The 21028-nt window shown below is 37.5% G+C and overlaps 3 protein-coding genes across 4 annotated transcripts; 1 reads left to right on the top strand and 2 right to left on the bottom strand.

The window, feature by feature from the left end:
• Positions 1-725: 725 nt before the first annotated feature.
• LOC143847749 (GDSL esterase/lipase APG-like) lies at positions 726-5305 on the bottom strand. Its single transcript, XM_077356538.1, has 5 exons — positions 4968-5305; positions 4741-4871; positions 4423-4656; positions 3536-3791; positions 726-1097 (listed from the first exon to the last, which is right to left on the bottom strand). The coding sequence occupies exons 1-5, from the start codon at positions 5236-5238 to the stop codon at positions 904-906; spliced, it is 1086 nt and encodes a 361-aa protein (XP_077212653.1). The 5' UTR covers positions 5239-5305; the 3' UTR covers positions 726-903.
• A 7429-nt stretch (positions 5306-12734) lies between these two features.
• On the bottom strand, positions 12735-16360 carry LOC143860063 (putative Peroxidase 48). Its single transcript, XM_077370578.1, has 4 exons — positions 15887-16360; positions 14704-14892; positions 14461-14626; positions 12735-13394 (listed from the first exon to the last, which is right to left on the bottom strand). The coding sequence occupies exons 1-4, from the start codon at positions 16208-16210 to the stop codon at positions 12949-12951; spliced, it is 1125 nt and encodes a 374-aa protein (XP_077226693.1). The 5' UTR covers positions 16211-16360; the 3' UTR covers positions 12735-12948.
• A 1022-nt stretch (positions 16361-17382) lies between these two features.
• LOC143860050 (uncharacterized) lies at positions 17383-19795 on the top strand. Of its 2 annotated transcripts, none has more exons than XM_077370570.1 (2): positions 17383-17606; positions 18115-19795. In XM_077370570.1, exon 2 carries the CDS (start codon positions 18118-18120, stop codon positions 19360-19362), a length of 1245 nt encoding a protein of 414 aa, XP_077226685.1. In that variant the 5' UTR covers positions 17383-17606; positions 18115-18117; the 3' UTR covers positions 19363-19795. The 2 variants fall into 2 exon arrangements, with proteins under 2 accessions (XP_077226685.1, XP_077226676.1); XM_077370561.1 differs by having other exon boundaries at positions 17384-17606; positions 18085-19795.
• The last annotated feature ends 1233 nt before the right edge of the window (positions 19796-21028 follow it).

Raw genomic sequence — 21028 nt, 5'->3', positions numbered from 1 at the left:
AGTCTCTGTCTCCCTCAAGGAGATACAACCGGGACCCTTTCTGCTCACCCGGTAAATGATTTGTGGGCATAGGTGGCCTGGTTGCATTACTCATACTTGAAACCCATCAAATTCTATTTTAGGCTTAGTTTTATACTAAATTTTTTATTTCGAAAAATGATGTATACGATCGAACTTTGCAATTGAAATTTCAATTGGTGACCCCACCCCATTATAATTAGGTGGAAGTATAATTGCCGTCTTTTCCTATTGGAAGTGTCACTGCTCCTTTTGTATTCATTTTGTAGGAAAATGATAAATGAGTGCTCCCTCGTTTTGATAATAGCACTCACTATTCAGACTCGTTGAGAGCATCTTGGAAATTATAACTGCCTTTGAAAGGTGATTAGAAAAGGACAATGAAATGATTGAAGTGAAGGCCGATTAGAGTAGTACCAAACAAGGATAAGTGACATTATATACTAATTTGCAGACAACTGACTCTGGCTGCTATTCTGTTATTGAGAAAAGTGTTTCTGCACACGTGTCCAGGGAGTTCCCTGCGCACAAGCGGCTTAAAAAGCTACCGATTGGTCGCTTTTTGTGGACCCCGCAGAGGTGGACCTGCCATACGAACAATCGGTGGCTTTTTAAGCCACTTGTGAGCAGGGAGCTCAGCTCCCTGCGCACGTGTGCAGAAACACTTTCCTCTCTGTTATTAGATATTTGTTTGAAGATTTATAGACTCAAGCAAAAGAAAAACGAGATATCACATTACATATTATTTGACAGAGGCATACACTTCCCACCCACAATCTTTCCTTGTCTTATTTAATGAAAGAAAAAGCCCAATCCAAATAGAGGAAAAGCAGATAGTAGTAGGCCTTATGTTTCGTTATTTCTCGTCTGAAGGAGAGATGGTATTTAGGAAATGAGGATAATGCCTTGGACGAGGAGGGAGTCTGCTAACTGCTGGTTTGCGGCCTGAGATGGGTGGACACTGTCCCAAAACACATATTCTGTAGCATTAGAACATGTACCTATTGACTTGGGGTTGCATAACACGGATGTCTCCACCGTCCCTGTTCCACAGCAACCTCTCCGAGCTTCGGCGAAACCTGTACACCATAACCAGATGATGATTTTACTAACTTCAAATGGAAAAACAAATTAAAGGGTTTTGTAGTTGTTCATTCATTGTCTCAGACTAGGAGAAGAGAACATGCTAAGATGGGTTTGCTTTGTGATTGCGGCAGTAAATTGCGGTTTCGAGTGTCGTGTGTCGACACGGACACGAAGTGTCGGACACGGCGAACCCCCAAAATTTAGAAACGGGGACACCGCTAAAATAGAAAGTGTATAGAATCTTGATTTGTGTATATAGATTTGTGTGCTAAGCTTCGACACGGATATGGGGTGTCTGACAAGGGTAGCCCCTTAAAATCTAGAAATAGCGGCACGTCCATACACGTAAATACATATAAAGTTACCTGCACTTGTAGCAGACATTGAAAAGTGTCTAAAAGAGTGTTGACACGTGTGGACACCGGTGTCGTGTCAGACATGACACAACACATGTGTCAAAAATAAATTCAAAGTGTTGGCCAAATCATAGATTAACAGCCATTAAACGAGTTGAAGAGGGAGGGATGGTAGGCCCACTTATGGGTGTAAAATAGTGATCCTCACCATATGCATGGGTTTGGTGGCCCTACTATATCAAAACATGGTGTCAAATGATGGGCCTCAATGGGCCTTGCAAAACATGTGTTGTAAAATGATGAGCCCACCCATCCACCATAGAAAAAACTCAGATAAAATGTTCCATGAGAAAAGTTTTCCAATAAATGTTTCTATGGAAAGAAAACGAATGACATAGGAAAGAAACACTTTTAATCTATGTATGATTGAGAAATTATATGATGCCCGACCGTCAAGTCACATGATGGTGGTACTTCAAAAGTACCACCCTTGATATTTGATCCAACATCAGCCTCTTAAAAAGTGGGTAGCTGTTGGATCAAATATCAAGGGGGTTACTGTTTTGATGTACTTGACGGTCGGCCACCATATAAAAACTCTGTATGATATAGGGGATTTGCTTGGCAGTTTTGCATAAAGCCATTTCGCGGCTCACTTTTTTCAGGTGTAAACAGCCAACTCAGAAGAATTAAATGAAAAAGACAAAATCTGCCACAAGATTTCTGTTCTATCATGATAAAGTTATCTGCGAAATGGTTCCTGAAGAAATTGCCTAAGAATTAAATGAATACTGAAATGGGATTGATATCTACTCTACTATGTTTTGATAATGACACTAACTTTCTTTTATGCTTTTTTAATTAGCTTTTCACGGTTCTTACATTACTAAAAAAGTAAAAATGCTATCAACGTCCAATCAAAAAGTGTAAAATAGAGTGAGCAGTGCCACCATCAAAATATGAGACATGCAACGGTTGATGGTTGAGGGTATTAAATGAAAAACTTAGAGTTAACGCAGACAGACGTGGCATTCTTATCCACATACCAAACAGCTGCTTCATGTATTCTGCATCATCTAATAACACTAAATTTCACTAATACTCAACATTGGTAGCAAAGTTGAAAACAAAACCCATTTTTAAATTAACCATCACAAAAAGAGATAGCATAAAAGTATAATCTTTTGTGTCATGTATAAAGGGATTGAATAATGGAAATGACTAATTTAAGAAGTTTAATATCTTTGGATACTAATTTTCTCTGAATTTATTGGTTGATATTTCCCCTCTTTTCTTTCTTAATTTTATTTGTATACTTGTTTGTTGTATTACACAATCGATTACAACAAGAGAAAGAGCTACATATCTCTTGATTAATTAGGGTCATAGTCTATAATCTATAGAGGAATTTGATCAACTTTTTTAACCAAAGATCACACCATATTTGCTGGAAAAACAGAACCTTGACAATAGAACTATGGGATATCAGAAGGCCATGTGAAACTGTGTAGTAGTATTTAGTGTTCTTTTAGTATAATTATTACCATTTTTGGAAGAACCCTTTAGTAAGTTGTAGAGTTGCTAACATAAAAAATAAAATTATGTGAAATATGTAAACGGACTAAAGAATGGAAATGACCAATTTAAGAGTCTAATACCTTTGGATACTTAATATTAAAAAAAGTACCTTTGGATACTTGATTTTCCCTGAATTTTTAGGTTGACATTTCCCCTATGTTTTCTTTCTTAATTTTATTTGTATATTTGCTTGGTGTATTACACAATGGAATACCACAAGAGAAAGAGCTACATATCTCTTGATTAATTAGGTTCCTAATCTGTAATCTGTGGAGAAATTTTGATCAATTTTTTTACATAAAGATCGCATCATTTTTGCACAAAAAATAAGAACAGAACCTTGACAATTGAACAGTAGGATATCAGAAGATCAAGTAAGATTATTACACTGGTAACTTCCACAACTATGACACTAAAACGATGATGGAATTGGGCATATGAATGATTAAAAGGCTTCTGTTTAGTAGAAATTATTGCTCTATTACTATAATTATTACCATATTTGGAAGGACTTTTGATGATGTTGTAGAGGGGTGTGTAGATGTCAAAGATGGCGATTTTGAGTCCTGAAAGCTGTTTCTGTAGCTGGTTTGCAGCTGAAGTGACCTTCTTATTGAAGTTTTGGGCATCACTGTTGAGCCTGGAGACGCAACCATTGCTTCCAAATCCAAAGAGGGTGATTGCCGCCGGTAAGCACCCAAATGGAGGAAGTGATGTTACACCTATCCTTCTTGCTCCCAACCCATAGAGTTCCTGTTGTGCACCAAATCATATCCATCAGAATTACATTTTGGGTCCCTTTGGATACCACTAAAATTGGTCATTACTTGCAAATTAGATTATTTTAATTTGATCTTATTTGCAAATGCATCATTAAGGCTTCTTTGAAATCCATTAACTATACCATTTTTGCCTTCTTTGAAATCCATTAAATATTCTAAACATGATCAAATATATTTTAATTTAATCTTATTTGCAAATGGGACATTAAGGACTCTTTGAAATCCATTAACTATAGGAGTTCTAAACATGATCAAATCTATCATTTAATCCAAGATATAGATACATATTCTCAAACTATGATCATACCTATCATCAAATTTAAGAAATTCAATGACAAATGCTGGTTCAAGTCTATATATACTTCAGGGAGATCAAACAGAGTGAAATTGGGAGGCTTCTGATTTGGGACCATAAGCCCAATTTTTTGGGGCCTTCACAATTCTACTTTTTTTTTCACTTGATAAAAAAAATGAAACTATAACCTATGATCAAATCCCTCCAGAGTAGGAGAAACATAACAAATCACCAGAAAATTGAATCCATGATTGAATCACTCCAGAGTGGTAGAAACAGAATAAATCACTAAGGAAGGCAAGCATACATTAATGAAGCTTGAGAACCTCTGGATTAGTATATTCGAGAACTCATCTGGACTGTAAACTTTGTAAAGGAAAGGATCGATGTAGTAGTTCTGCACAAAATCACTGCTTCCAGCACTTAATATATACAGGGCTCCTGAGATTATCGACGATGCTTTGCTGCTTCCCGCCAAGTTAGCTAATTTAGACTTGTATTCCTTAAAATACTCCAGCTGTTGTGGCAACGAAAGCGCATGCTGCCCAAACAAAAATTAAAAAACCATAATTAAGATCCCAGAAATTTAACAAAATTCATTTGAAGACACATTATTGATCCATACATATAAGTACGCAGTTTTGTCATAGTAACCAGATGCGGCAGAAGCAAAATTGGCTCCAATGAGAAGGTTGTTCCCTGATGCCTGAGGGCTAAGATACGCAGGAGCGAAGTTGGTGAAACCCAGAGTCTCAGCTGCCAGAACAACATAAATTACAAGTGAAATTTTCAGTTAAGCAAGTGATTAGTGATAATCAACAATTGAAAAAGAATTAATAATGATTATCTTGCCTGTAAAATCTGTAGCTAGTTTCCCATTGCAGAACCTTCCAGTGGGTGTGTGGGAGACAAAATCCCTCCCATAAGGAGGGAAATCTGCTTTGAAGATTGTAGGAAGATAGTTATTATTCCCCACATCGACGGCTGAATCGCCGAATGTTATAATGGCAGGAACTAAGGGCTGAGCATCTGTAAGAAGAAATGTAGAGAAGAAGAGCAATGACACTACCACCACCACCACTGACACAGATGTTTCTTGGCTATTAAACTTAGAACACCCCATCTTCTTTCTCTTCTTCCTGTCCTCTTTCTTGTGTGATTATAATGTGCAATGTTTTATTTATATGGACACCTCCTAGAAGTGAAGATAAAGATCCAAGTACAGGATGCAATTATGAGAGCTTCTTCCTTGGTCTTTGAGGTTGTTAAAACAGCATTCAGAGCATATATGGACATTACCTAAATTTATGCAAATAGATAAAATTTAGAGAGAGAGAGAGTAATACCCGGTAAAAATAACAGTTATTATGCATACAAACTATTCACATGTTACTATTTCCCTCATTTTTTTCCTTGATCGTTTTTATCTTCAAGGTCAAGCATCTTCAAATTCCCACTTCTCCCTGATCGTTGTCATCTTCAAGGTCAAGCATCTTTAATTTCCCACTTCTCAGGTTTGATAAGGCAGGTGATAGCTAAACTCGACTTGTATCTTTTCTCAATGAAAGTGACGGGGATATGATTATATGTTGTTTTGATATTTCTTATCGGTTTTACAGTTTGATTTTGGTAAAATCAGGTTTGATTCAAAAATATGAAATGTTCTTGAAAATGAAACGAAATGTTGGATTTCATATGCACGAAAAGTTTGAACGAAAATGAGAAAAGAAAGAAATGGAAGAAGTAAATGTGCGACAATATATCTCTCGTGTGACGTGTTTGTACTTCTGAGCCGTCGACTTACCCAAAAGCGGAAGCGGGCCAAGGCCAAAGCGGGCAATACGTGGAGGAGGCTAATCGTTACAGGAAACATCGGAAATGGAAACTGTAGGAAACTATTGGCTTTCAATTGGTTTGTTTTTCCACTATCTGGTTTGATTGTTTCTACCAAAAATACTGTTAGTATTAGTTTTGACCCTTTTTTTTTTAGACAAAATACTCCATATTTTTGTAGAACTGTCTCTTATTATTGATTTCAGCCACTTGTTGAAGCTTCTATATACCTGCTCTCCTAACCCACTTTTTCCCACCAGGATTTAAAAATTTGGATGCGGGAGTATTTGTCAATGAGGAACCTTAGTTATGAGAAGTGTGAAAGCCACTTGAGGAAATACGGAAATGATGAACCTAGTCAATCTCCTCAGATGTAAAAAGATTTTAAATATGTCATACTTGAGATTTTTGTAAATTCAGGATGTACTTTAACTTTCCACTGCATAATTACAGGAATAAATATGTTTTGTTGCCCGTAGCGATCCATGCAGTAAAAATTCGGGTCATTACAGAGAGTCTGTCTTTCTCTTTCCCTCTCCCTCTCTCTCTCTCTCCGAGTTGTTTCTTAATTAAGGAACTTCAGCTGCCCCTTTGCTTAGTTATAAATGCCTCCACTCCCACCAGCATTTTGCTTTTTTAAGTTTGCAAGCAGCAATAAGAGCCATAGGCACTCCATTATGCAAATAGTCGGTGCAATACTAAAATAAACCCATTGCATTAATTAGATAATCCATGACTTTTTCTTTAGGCAACTGCTCTCCCTTGTTAGTGAGCCATGAGAATGATAACGACATACTTCTGCCATTTATTAGAACATGGAAAATCAACTATAATTTTTTAAAGCATAACTGTAAATAAACTCAAATTGGTAAATATTCCAAAAAATGAAGAAAGGTATTTGCTAGCCACCTTCGCAGAAGCTACTTCGCGCCCTGTCTTTTGCATGTGATGACAGCCAGGACATGGGTAGCAAATCCCTTAAAAGTTAAAGGACTTTATTTTTAAGGTCATTTTCAGAGCAAAATGGGTAGGGATTTTTGAGGATCTATCACAAATACGTTTGTGATTTGGAAATCTAATGGATAGGGCAGTTTGCTTAGTAAATGATGGTATAAACATTCAAATTAGTATGCAAATTTGATCAGTGGTGGTATGGAAATATAGTATGTATGGATATAAGTTTGCAAATTGTAATCTAGGGGAAGAGTTACAATGGGTAGATAGTTGCTTGGCATATAATGAAATGTGAGTTTCTGAAATCAGTGGTGTTATTTAGCTGGCACAACTGCACATGGAATGTAGAGGGGGAGAAAGGGATGGACAGGGATTAGAATGGTTGAAAATTAACTTCTAGGAGTGAGACAATTCGGAATAAATGCAAACTGATTTTTTAGTATATGGGAAATTTGGACCCAAATGCTCTAAAGTTAATTGGACCAGACTTGGGTATAGTGGGCAAGATCTGTTGAAACTTATTCTAATCCATATCCTAAGGCTTGAATTCGTACTGGATCGGCCCCAAACATAACCAAAGGATTATCCAAAATCGGGTTTGGATGTCACTTGATCAAAGAGTTACTGGTAATTCCACGGTCCAATAGGAGTGTGGGCCTAATCAATTGCTCTCGATGGGCATCAAAATAGCATTCGGATTATACTTGCAAAAGGGGCCTTTTTCAAGAATAACTATTCCTCTCCTTCTTCTTGTCTTCTATATCAGCAAACATTAGAATCCAAACATATATCCTAAAGGCCATGGCCCAATGTGAACTAAGCCCTTTTTCACATCAACTACTAAAAGAATAAAATGAAAACAGATTTAGCCTTATCCTTGAATCCTAAGAATTCTCTTCATAATTCTTTTAATCTAGCAACACCCAGCCTTGGACGTTTCCTAAGTGGGAAAAATGCCATATTTTTTCTCTCCACTTCGAACAATCCAAATGGGCCCACGCTAAGCCACGATCGAGCGTCCTAGATCCAATTTGAGGCTGATAATGTATGAAAGTATCATTCTTATTGTAAATGACAGAGAATCACGGAATTTTCCAAATAATATAATTTTGAGCTTCATCCCAAATCAAGAAGAAAGCGAAAGCAAACTACATTTTTACTTTTACGAGGAAAATGAAATTATTTTACTTTCTTTCTACTTCTACTTAACGTGCATCCAAACGGAGCCAAAGAAGCCATTGATGAGAGTTGAAAACATTATTTAGTAGGTCAATGAAAGAAGATTAGGGGGATGATCTCATTGTGATGAGAAATTGGTGTCACTTGATCACAAAGCTTGTCCCCAAGAACTCAAAATCATTAGGGCCTACTTCTCATCACTGTCTGATCTTTAATGGGTCAGTGATCAGATTCACCCTTAGCGGAGTGTAGTCACAGATGTTCCACGCTAGATCATTTTCACATTCAGGATATGCTGTTGTGAAGTCCCTGAAGTGCACCTGTAATCTGTTCTTATTTAACTAGTAAGAAATGCACGTGCGACTAAGGTATTTTACATGGTTTAATATACCTACGAAAGACACTTTTTTTCATGAAAATCATCATTTTATTAACCAACTAAAAGGACAACTACTATATAAACTAATGTAACATATAGTAGTTATAATCCAAACACTACCAAAAACGCAGTGGGCCCACATTGTTTGGATGATCCAAAGCATTCATTTGATGGGCCCTGACATAAATAGGGTGTGCCCAAAAAATCAGCTCCATAGGATCATCCCAACCCTTCAATATGTGGACGAACCGTCAACTGAGGGGGTCTACCTTATAGAAATTGAAACCACAGGGGGTCTACTTGTAACTTTTTAAACATTAGGGGTTAAGTTGAATGTGTCAGAAACCACAGGGGGTCTAAGTGTAGTTTTCCCTAAACTAATTCATGTGACTTCAATATCTACATTTACGTTGAAGGTATATGAGGAATTATATGTATTCACTCTTGAAATGGAATCAGCTGAGAAGGAAAAGAAAAAAAGAGGGCATAAGGAGAATTTCAAAGCAGAAAAAGTGTCGACGGTATATGAGGAATTATATGTATTCACTCTTGAAATGGAATCAACTGAGAAGGAAGCAAAAAAAAGAGGGCATAAGGAGAATTTCAAAGCAGAGAAGTGTGAATTCAATCAAAGTTATGATGACGAAAGAAACCTATTGACTGATAAAAAGGTGAAGACCTGGATCAAATTTCGACCGTTTCTGCCACAAGAAAAGGTGGGGAGAACTCAATTATCAGATGAAAAGAAGCTTTGTAAAATTAGACAAAACTAGTCTGAATTAGGGATTGGGTCTGTAGTTCAATGGTTGAGGCTCACTATCTCAACCTTGAGTTAGCAAGTTCGAGCCCAGCTTAACTACCAATAAAAAAACCACTCTGAATTGGTTAGTCTTGGTTTTTACGTAAACCACCAATCTCACCATAAATTTATTATTGATCGAAAAATTATATTAGGTTTTAGGGGGAAAGAAAAGAAATCCCGATGCCCAACATCCAATAATAATAGAACTGAATTATGACAAAAAAAACCTGTAGAAGGAGAAAGAAAGAAATCCCAATACTCAATCATGAGAATGCCCAACATCAAATAACAATAGAACTGAATTACAACAAACGAAAGCTGTAGAACTAATCTTTAATTAAAGCACCATCATAGAGAAAGATCGCACAAAGAAGCTTCATTTCAATGAAATGAGAAAGTTGTGCATAGAAATAATAATGGAAGAAGTCAACTATTATATCCTACTATTATATTTGACTGTTGGTTATTTTTCCATAAAGCAAAGAGAGGGGTTTTCAATGCCCCGGCGGAACCAACCCTCGGACGAAGCTAGCTTATATCGTCTTTGTGAAGGAGCTAGGGTCCTCCTTATATTGTTGTTGAGCTCCCTAATCAGCTCTACATTTCGGCATAGATTGTTTAGGATATTTGACATTTGACTTGTGGTTCTCCGTTTTACTAAATACAATTTTTGTTCACAGTTGTCCTCCGTTTTACTAAATTGAAGCCATGATTTTTTTAACGAATTTGAGATGCTTTTGCTTCTTTTCTCAGGCAGACAATTTCTGTTTGCATTTATTCGTTTCTCAGCCAGACAATTTCTGTTCACAGTTTTTCAACCATCTTCCATTGTCTTTTTCCTCGTTCAATTTCTTCTTAAGAAGAGAAGAACGTGAAGAAGTGAATGAAATAAATAAAGCCCAATAGAAGGTGGGAAGAAATCCTAGGTGACAACTTTCATGAAAGAGTAGGACAATAGAGCGATGTGCGAGGAGGAGGAGAGTTGGAGCATAGGAAAGGATATTAATGTTTTTATCACTTTTTACATTATCCTAAGAACTTTCCAAGATGATCAAGAATGTGATATGGTTATCGCATCAAGTCGAGTATTTTATAAATAATAGTGGAGCTCACTTCATAGGATGATCTATACGGTTCATTTGTTGGGCCACAAAGTAAGAGGCAGCACCAGAAGATAATTTCGATAAGATGATCCTAACACTCCGATCTATAGGCTTCAGTCCCTCTACATACCGGAGGATTAGGATCATCCTATCGAAATTATCTAGGGATGCAGCCTATTTACGTTGTAGCCCAACAAACGAACGGCTTGGATCATCCTATGAAATGTGCCCCACTGCATGTTTTTGAAAAATACTGAACTTCATGCGCAAACAACATTTAAAAATTCTACTTATCAATACTAATTGGTGATAAAAATAAAATAATAATATTTCTAACCAATTTTTTGCAGTTTAAATATGTACTTAGGTGGGGCACTTAGCTAAACTTGTTCATAGATAACAATTTAAAATTTTCTATTTAACCCATGATGTACAAATTTAAATTGCAATAATGGATTTGTTGGATTAGTAGGACGAAAATCAAGTAAATTTGATTTATCCATATTAACTGGGCCCCACTTTTGCATTATTTACACAATTAGATCTGTTGATCGAAAGGGAATCATAAGTCCAACCAAATGCGGTTTAGAACACCTTGATTGGATTATCATAATTAAGCCCTCATTGTTCCCCTAAGAAATGTTAAACTGTTGATTTTTGATAAAACACCATCATTCATGTTGAGGTAGAAAAACCAAGTGAGCCTCTAAGTCCAGTAATTTTCAAAAAAAGTTCAGTAGGGCCCACTTCATAGGATGATCTCCAAGCTATTCATTTGTTGGGGCTATTCATTATAGAAACATCTATAGATCGGAAGGTTAAGATCCTCCTATGGATGTGATCACGGGCTGCAGTCTATTTACGCCGTGGCCTAACAAATGAACAGTTTGGATCATCCTATGAAGTGGCCCCACTGTACTTTTTTGAAAAATACTGGATCCCAAGAAAAATACTTCAAATTATAATACTTAAATCTGTCACCAAGAAATTCACCCCTTTGAAAGAAGAATACACTCCCCGGGAAAGAAGAATACAGGGGGGCTGTATTCTTCTTTCAAGGGGCGAATTTATCACTGTGTATATTATTGAAAGAACGTTGAAGAAAGACAGAAAGAAGAACGGTTCCTTGACTTATTGAGCTGTGCACAGTTTGTACTATTATCTTTTCTGACGCAATTTTGGCTCTCTCTTTTCCCCTTCGGTAATAAAAACGCGTGGCATGGGGAGGATTACATGTGGCGGGAATTCTGCAGATATTTGTAGGAAGCGAAATGGCTAATATGCCCTCGAGAAATTGGACATTGTGGGAAGACATAAGAAGCAAGGGTAAGGAATTTCAGACGAACTTTCGATGGTTTTTCCTTTTAGTAGTAAAGGATTTGTTCTCATCACTCCTGTCACATCCAACAACACATCCGCGAAATGCCTTCTGCGATGGACGCTAGCAATCCCTAATAAAATTTCTGCCTCCATCCAAATCCCCAAAAAATAGGCTACTGATATTGAAACTACCATGTGTTAATAATAATTGCTGCGACTCTTTTATTAATTAAACAGAGCTGCAAATGTTATTGCAGTTCCCAAAAAGCTCTGAGAAGCCAATTAAAACAGAAAAGACAAATTGAATTTGTGCAATTATTAGAACATTGTCGTACCAAAACCAGTAGCCCTGAAAACGATATGCGGTTGTGAAGAGAACCAACAGGTCTGAAATACCCATATCATCTAGCTATGGGTGTCCCACATGAGATATCTTTTCTCTTACAGTACAAGTGGAATGCTATTGTGAAGAGAACAATCAGGTCTGAAACACCCATATCTAAATTTGGCTATGGGTGTCCCACATGAGATATATTTTCTCTCAGTAGAAGTAGAATTTCACCAGAAAGAACCAAACCTCCCAAGCAAACAAAACCAAGCTTTAAACACAAAACAAAATTGCCAATTCAAAATCAAATGGAAGCTAATCTAAAATGAAAATCAATTGATCAACCATTCTTCTGTTGTTGTTGATGTTGTATTTTCTGTTTTCTTTTGTTGCTGCTTGTTGAGAACAACCCAAATACAACACCAAACACCAACAAGAGATTGGTAAGACTAAAAAACTAACAGGTATACACGTATGAGTTAATTGAGTCAGGAATTTCACCAAAAGTACTAAAATCTTCCAAGCAAACAAAACCAAGCTTCCCAAATACAACACCAAACACCAACAAGAGATTGGTAAGACTAAAAAACAAACAGGTATACATGTATGAGTTAATTGAGTAAGGAATTTCACCAAAAGGACTCAAATCTTCCAAGCAAACAAAACCAAGCTTCAAACACAAACAAAATAACCAATTCCACATCAAATGGATGGTACTCTACAATAAAAATCAATCAACCAACCATTCTTTTGTTGTTGTTGATGTTGTATTTTCTGTTTTCTTGTGTTGCTGCTTGCTGAGAACAACCAAAATACAACACCATACACCAACAAGAGATTGGTAAGACTCAAAACAAACAGGTACAAAAATATGAGTTAACTGAGTCAGTGACATGTATGGAAAGTAGAGGAAGTATTGGCTTCTCTCTTTTGCATCAGGGGAGGACCATGGAGCAATTGCGCCGTACCTGGCCTTGCGAACCAGACAGCACATTGAGCCCGGAAAGCTTGATCATGACTCGTCCAAAGTCCCTTCGAAAGGCCGAGCTATCAGATGCGTAGGCCTTCACTAATTCAGCAGTCTTCTCGTGCGCCATTAGCTGTTGATCTGCAAATAGGATCCCTCTTCCTTGCAGTAAGCTCCTGAAGTAATGTGTGTCAAAACCAGATGGCTGCCTCTCCTCATCCATGTTCATACCTGGCTCGGTATCATCTTCAGGCAGCGCCGATGTGTTGATGTTGTTCCTCTTCTCCATACATCTTTTTCTTATGAATAAGAGAAAACCAGGGTCAATTGAATTGTCTGGCATTCCGCTCTTCCTGAAATCGTATAGCCGGTCCTTGAAGAACTTGCAGTGAACAGTTCCGATGCTGTGACCGCCTGCAAGAAAAAAAGATCAGACCGACTAAAAGAAGGTGAATTCAGCTTCAGAATATGAGAGTTGCAGTTAAATGGAATGCTTTTTATCTTTTCTGCTGGGTAAGCAGAAATCAATTGAAGGGAGGAAATGATACAGTAAGAAGGGACAAATTTTGATACAGTGAAGATGAAAATATGAGAAATTTGTGTGAAACAACCAATTACTCCAACAGCTTAATGTTACGAACCCAAATCTGTGATTGATCTTCTTAGAGGGAAGACCAGTCTCTCAACCCACTACAAGGGAAGGGTCAGTTCTCCTTCTAGGTGCAAAAACACAATTTCCAGGGTAAATTTCTTCATTAATTTGAAAAATACTACTTACATGTTATTTATACCAAATAGAAAATCCACTCGACCACTTCTCCTATCCATACTAAACAACTAGAGAGGACAATCCACGCGATCTAGGCGTAACACTTGAGCTGTTAGAGTTAGTGTTATTAAATCATTTATACTTCAACAATTAGACAGAACAAAATTGAGAGAATCCTTCAGCACTCTCATCCTTGAACATTCTCATTTATCTTCAGCTTAAGATATTGATATGACTAATATTCAGCTTCAGAATATTAGAGTTGCAGTTAAATGGAATGCTCTTTTCTTTTCTGCTGGGTAAGCAGTGTTTAGATATAAATAATTAAATAACACCAACTCTTAACAGCTTAAGCTTTTTAAGTAGTTGGTTGTTTTCACATGATATCAGAGCTATTGTCTCAGCGGGTCCTGGCTTCAAAACCCAATAACTCCTTCATATTAAAATCCATGTGCAAGGAGTGTGTTGAAGTATAAATGATTAAATAACACCATCTCTGACAGCTTAAGATATTGGAGTAATTGGTTGTTACACACTAAGAGACAAAATTCGATACAGAAGGAGCATGGAGGAGATCCTAATTATGGAAATATGTGAAATTAGACAAAACAAAATTGAGAGAATCCTGAAGCATTCCCATCCAAATATCAATTAATTTTTGCTCAGGAGAGGAAAACATGTGTAATGGAATGTGAAGAAAAGATTTCTCACCAAATAGGCTGACAGTTTCTCGTTCATTGAATCCCCTTTTTCCGAAAGAGGCAAGGGTCTGGCTGATATTGTGACTGGGAGAAGGAAGCTCGTTTGTGGCAAGATCCCAGAAATACTTTGTGCTGTCTCTTCGTCCAGTAAACAGAGGATAGAAAGGGCCACCGGCCTGCAATCCGAAGAATTCAAAAAACCAGGAAAGGGAATTAAAAGAACAGAACACAATTGAGAGGTAGAAAGAGGTACCAGAACGATGCCTTCTCTGGCAGCCAGGACGACAATGTCTGCGCAGGAAACGGTCACGGGGCATGCTTCTTCGAGCTTGGCTTTGATGATGTCAATAAAATCAAAGCCTTTGAGTGACTTGTTTGGAATTGCGTCCTTCTCGGAATTATCTCCTTTCACTTTGTCCAAAAGAACTGATGCATCGCATCCCTGAAAATAACAGAGTATAAAAAAGACCCAAAAGAAGAAATTCATGAATCGTTATCACAGAATTATAATTCAATTAAAACAAAAATGAAACTCAAATCGTGAATCAAAATCAGAAACAGGGGAAAACAGAATCAAAATTAGAAAGAAAGAAAGAAAATACCCTGAAAGAATATTCAGTTACAGTAAAGATTGAGAAAGAGAAAAGGACCCAAAAGAAGAAATTCATGGATCAATGTCACAAAATAAGAATTCAATTAAAACAAAGATGAAAATTAAAACCATGATTCAAAACCAGAGATAGGAGAAAAAGAGAATCAAAATTAGAAAGAAGTAAAGAAAGAAAAGAAATGCCCTCAAAGGATATTCAGTTATAGAAAAGACAGAGAGAAGGAAGAATTCTATTAAAACAAGACCCAAGAAGAAGAAAACCATCATTCAAAAGAAGAAAAAAATCATTCAACATTTGAAACAGAGAAAGACCCAAAACAGAATAAGAACCCTAAATGAAATTAAAAAGAAAGAAAAGAAAGATCCATAAAGAATATTCAATCAAAGGAAAGACCCATAAAGAGAAAAAGTAATAAACCAAAATCAGAACAAGAAACCCATAACAAAAAATTCAATCAGTAATATACCCAGAAACTAGAAGAAAGAATTCGATTAGTCCAAGACCCAATAAAAAGAAAATCACCATTGAACATTTTTTTTTGAAAAGGACCATTGAACATTTGAAACAGAGGAGGACCCAAAAAAGAAAAAGAACACTAATTGAAATTAGAAAGAAAGAAAAGAAAGATCCAAGAATTTTCAATCAGAGAAACGACCCAGAAAGAGAAAAAAAGTAATAAACCAAAACCCATAACGAAGAATTCAATCAGTAAAAAACCCAGAAAGTAAAAAAGAGAATCAATGTCAGGAAAGATCAGAAAAGAAGGATTTAACTATGAAAAGACAGAAAGAAACAAGAACATCAGAAAGAAAGAAGAGATATTACCTGAATGAAGCAATCATGGAAGACGAGGCGCAAGAGGGCCGGAGCGATGCTGGGACGATCAGAGAAGAGCTGCCTCATGGTGGAACGAACAATCTGCTCTGCGTGTGGGCATTTTTCACGGTAGAAATCATATTCAAGAGAAGAGGAGTGTTGTGAGGGCAACTGATCTCTGATGGAGAACAGAAAGGGCTGAAACCATGGCAATGGCGAAGGTGACTGATAAGACGAATTCCCTTTCTTTGTTTCTCCTCTTGGGTTTCCGAAAGATAGCACCACAGACACTGTCAGCACCAAAATTCCCAATTTCCTCGCTAATTCCCACATCTTTTTCTTCTTCTTCGTCTTCTTCTTCTTCTACTTTCTTTCTTTCTTCTGATTCTTTTTCTCTTCTTCTGCACTTTTTCTTCTTTTCTTGGAAAGTAAGACAAATGGAAAAGCTCTGCAGATATCTGAAATGGGTCTCGTTTTCTTGGAAAATGCAAATTAAAAAAAAAGGTGTAGAGAAATAGAGCAGGGAAGGGTATCTATAGACTGTTTTTAGTTTGAACTTCTTTAAGATAGCGGGAGAGAAGGGGAGCTAATGACGAAATTACCCTTTATAATATGATGCAATCAACATGCCGATAATAATCTGAACGTCCAATCATCAATCTGGATCGTTCATTTAGCGGGTTCCACCTTGGATTGCCTCTGGCTAAATATCCAATCTAATTCGATGTTTCTAACTATCATAGCAGTTGCTTTGCTTTGTGATCAGGCAAGGATGGGATTCTAAGGCCCTATTCACAGGTCAGGTTTAGGCCAACCCGAGATGGCATTCCCTCAACGGCTCAACCCTAACATGAGCCTTGGGTCGAGGATGGTCAACCCTAACCCAACCTGACTAACCTGTGTTTTTTTCCAAATCGTGTCGGCTGAGTTGGATTGGGTTCGTGTTAGCCTAGGACCAAACATAAAAATACTAAAAAAACACAAACACAAACACAACCCTAAGAAATCACCATAAAATTAGAGGATGGAGGTCGGGTTCGAATCTGGTCGGGTTCCCAAGGCCTCAACCCTAACCAGCAAGAAATTAAATCGGGTTGGCGTTTCCCTTTACTAACACAGCGGGAAAGAAAAAACTTTTTTTGTTAGAAATTCTTTATTTTCTGTTGCTTGATCATACATGAAAAAAATAACTCGAACGAACAGCTTATTCCTAGAGGATGATGATATATCCCTTAAAAATAAGTCTTAACCATATCATTTTCCTCCAAATTGTGGAAATGAAAAAAAATATGTTGCCATAAGATTGCCTTTGGTTTGCTGGATTTAGGAATTGGAGAATCACATATATTTTCAATTTCTATTCCAATTCCCCACTAAAGGGAATGTAAAAAAAAATTCTAACAAAATTTTTATTCTGACCGAGGCAGAATCAGAATACCATCTATTGTGGCGGGAAACAGACTCCCAACACTTTTCTCCCTTCAATTCTACCACCTTGTTTTAAGGATCTTCCTTTCTTTTCATGGTAGGCTAGTCGACATGAAAATAGAATGGAAAGAGAGAACACCCACCAGACAAGCAAACAAACCATAAGAAGAGATGTTATAAGGACCCTTGATATTTGACCCAACAGGAGCACAGTTTTTATTTGAGATCATCTGTACAAAGTGCGAGGAGAAAGCATCTACATCTTGGATCTTTGTGAGATCCCTTTCTTCGGAATTAAAACGTGAGTTGATTCAAACCCTTCTCGTTTTCGATCTCTTATCTCGCTTCCATTACTAGGGTTTCTCGGATGGGTGGTTTAGGGCTTATTTAGGGAGCCTTTGTGGAATTTTTTGTTTCGAAAATTCGAAAAGGGATTAGGGTTTTTAGTGTTCTCATAATGCAGTAGGATTTTCGGGTCTTTGTGTATTCCATTGCATTTGTGTGTTTGATGAGGAATGGATGCATATTTCATGTTTCAGGTGTTTAAGAGTTGAATTAGGGTTAGTTTTTCGTTTAGAAACAAGGATCTTATTTCATTGGTTGACCTCTTATTGGTTTAGCATTAGCTTTTCTTCGCGAATATGGTAATTTTCATATAAATTCTTGCTATTTAAGATTTTGTAATTGGGATCCCTCTTTCTGGAAAATTTATTTGAACTCATCGTTTTTGTTTATTTGAAAATTTATGCATGTTGATTACTTTCTGATATGCTTATTAGAAAACCGTGATCCAACTGTGGCTGCATCAGAGAATGGAACCCAGAAATATATCTGTGGATGTTGAAGGATCCAAAAGACTTCAGAGTGACGAGAGGCACCCTGAATCCCTCGCTTCACAAATACTCGAAGATATCAAGATTGCACAAGCAGGAGATAGTGGAGATGGATTTTGGTTCCAGGATGATGCCATATCTAATGCTACATTGCCAATATCGTCCGATCGTCTTTCCATTGATGCTATCTTGGATTCAAGAGACAAAACTCACAGTAGCCAATCCTCGAAGGATAATCATAAAAGGATTCCTCGATCATTGGAGTGTGTTTCGCGATATACTCATTTAGCAGTTTTTGGAATTATGGGGGTGTTTGCAAGGTACTTATTGCAAAAACTGTTCGGACCTAGTTTTGTTGGTAACACAAGTGACCGAAACTTTCTCTATCTTGACCTCCCCTCTAACATGGTGGGATCATTCTTAATGGGGTGGTTGGGCATTGTGTTCAAAGCAGACATAAACCATGTGTCCGACCTGTTAGCCGTTGGTCTAACCGTCGGATTCTTGGGCAGTCTCACCACATTCAGTGGCTGGAATCAGAAAATGCTCGACCTCTCTACCAAGGGCCACTGGGTATTTTCCATGCTTGGTCTGCTCATAGGCATGTTTTTTGCTTATATATCGATCTGGCTGGGGGTCTGGACTGCCACACGTTTCAGACGTCTTCTCGATCGACGCGGGATGTTGAGCTCTAGCACTTGGACAATGGATAGTTGCAGGCGACAGATGTGGGCTTTAGTGGTGTTGGTGTTGATGTTGTGCCTAATGTGGGGTATCAGTGTGGTATTGGTTTGGACCAAGCTGGAGAGTGACCATATGAGTGCTGAACTATGGTTGGCTTGCTTGGTGGCCCCCTCCGGCGTCTGGCTTAGGTGGGTCTTGGCCCGACTCAATGGCCGAGGTTTAGGAAGGGAGGGTTTGATGAAGTGGGTTCCATTCGGGACTCTAGTCGCTAATGTCTTTGCAGCTTGTCTTATGGCAGCCCTAGCCACAATAAAAAAAGTGGTTGACACAAAGCGGTGCGATATCGTTGTGACCGGCATTCAGTTGGGGTTCTTAGGGTGTTTGAGTACAGTTTCTACCTTTGTTGCAGAGGTTCATGCTATGTGGCAAAGAAAGCATTCATGGAGGGCGTGTGTCTATTCAATGGTTACAATCATTCCCTCCTTCACCTTGGGTACTTTGATATACTCTGTGCCCATGTGGACAAAAGATTATCAGTAAAAAGTCTTCTCTCTATAAATTCTTGGGTTCATTCATTGGCTTGAAGACTTGATTTCCGTCATTGGAGTTACTGGTTGTTTTCACATGGTATCAGAGCTCTTACCTCATGGCAGGTCCCGGGTTCAAAACTAACAACTCCTCGATATTTTTGAGGTTGGAGGTACCAGTGATGATGAAAAATTTATTTACTGTAAAATTCCTCAATGGATGTTATTCCTTATTATTCTCTTATTACAAACTGTTTTTCGGAATATCCAGAGCAGACTGAATTTTTCTATTTTCGGTTCTCAAGGAGGAAGAAGGAACTTTTTCCTTGTTTATCCCTAGGTGGAAAGTTTGATGTAAGGAGTAAAAGAATATGTTCTTAAGCGTGATGGGGATAATTCCACCATCACTAATTCACCTACTTAAATTGTTAAAAGCCAAATGGAGGCATTTTACAAGCTACACTGTTTTAATTTTTTTTTTAATTTTTTTTTTTGAGTGGTGAGTGGTACTGTTTTGAGTATGTTAAAAGATTACTTTTGGATGTTCATTTGTTGGGCATGCTACTTTGTGAGATTGACTGGTTCTATTTAAGTTTGCAGTTTGAAATATGAACGATACTCGTCCATTAAGTATCGTCATTTATATTAATCACTGAAATTCAAATTTGGAACTGTATACCAAAATATCCATGTTGCAAGGAAGGAAAGCTTTTGGGCAAACTCACCATTTAATGTTGCCAATTAACTCCTTATGGGATATTTTAGAAGTTTATTATCCTTGATTTAAAATGTGTGCAGAAACCTAGTGAATTACTATAGGTTGACATATCTCTTTCACTGCACTATTTGGAGAATCCCCAAGTGGTGTTTTATTGAAAGCATTTAAAGTAAAATGCATGAATGCATGTGTTATTCAGACTTGTGGTGTCTGCAGCAAGGTACAATCTGCCTAATAACCTTGAAATATTAGGTTTTCAAAAGTAGATATATTGAAAGCATTTCCTTGACCAATATATCTACTTTTCAACAGTTATGGTTCTATAATGGCAATTCTGTGTTGCTGTATTTTGGGTCTGAACAGTATGTAACCTTGCCCCTTAATATCAGAATAGTACATTTGTTTGGTCATTCCTATATATGTTTAGAGTCCTCATAACCTTGAATATTCGCATGTTTGGACCGATGTTATGGAATATATCTGTTATCTTTTCATGAATATCAGTCGAGAGGTGTTTTTATCTTTCACATGTGCTGGAAACTGCAACAAACCTTTGTAGGAGCTAAATCTCTGGGAGTCGTTTAACTTCCTCAGCATGGTCCTTCTATGGTTATTGTCACAAGGCTCACATTTTGGCATATTTTGGTGGAGATAGGCCCCACCCATCAAAACATGCAGTGTAATCTGGCGGACCCCATTGTGGGTGTAAAATAGTGAGCCTCAGCCCATCAAAAAATGAGGTCTAAAACGGTAGGCTCTCAATGCTATGTAGGGCTGCAACAGGGTCGGGTTTTTCAAAACACTAGCCCAACCCTGGATCCCATTATCTCGGCCCTGACCCGACCTGATTGGGTAGTGCCGGGCCGGCCCTAATTGACCCTAGTGCAAATACCTGTTAAGAGTGTCAAAAATAAAGCAATCACTTATCATATAGAACAAAATGATCAATAAACAGAGAAAA

This window comes from Tasmannia lanceolata, unplaced genomic scaffold (assembly GCF_043159265.1).
Source record: "Tasmannia lanceolata isolate RefF3 unplaced genomic scaffold, GAP_Taslan_0.1 ptg000003l, whole genome shotgun sequence".
Classification (NCBI taxonomy): domain Eukaryota; kingdom Viridiplantae; phylum Streptophyta; class Magnoliopsida; order Canellales; family Winteraceae; genus Tasmannia; species Tasmannia lanceolata.
This window is presented reverse-complemented; position numbering and strand designations above follow the sequence as displayed.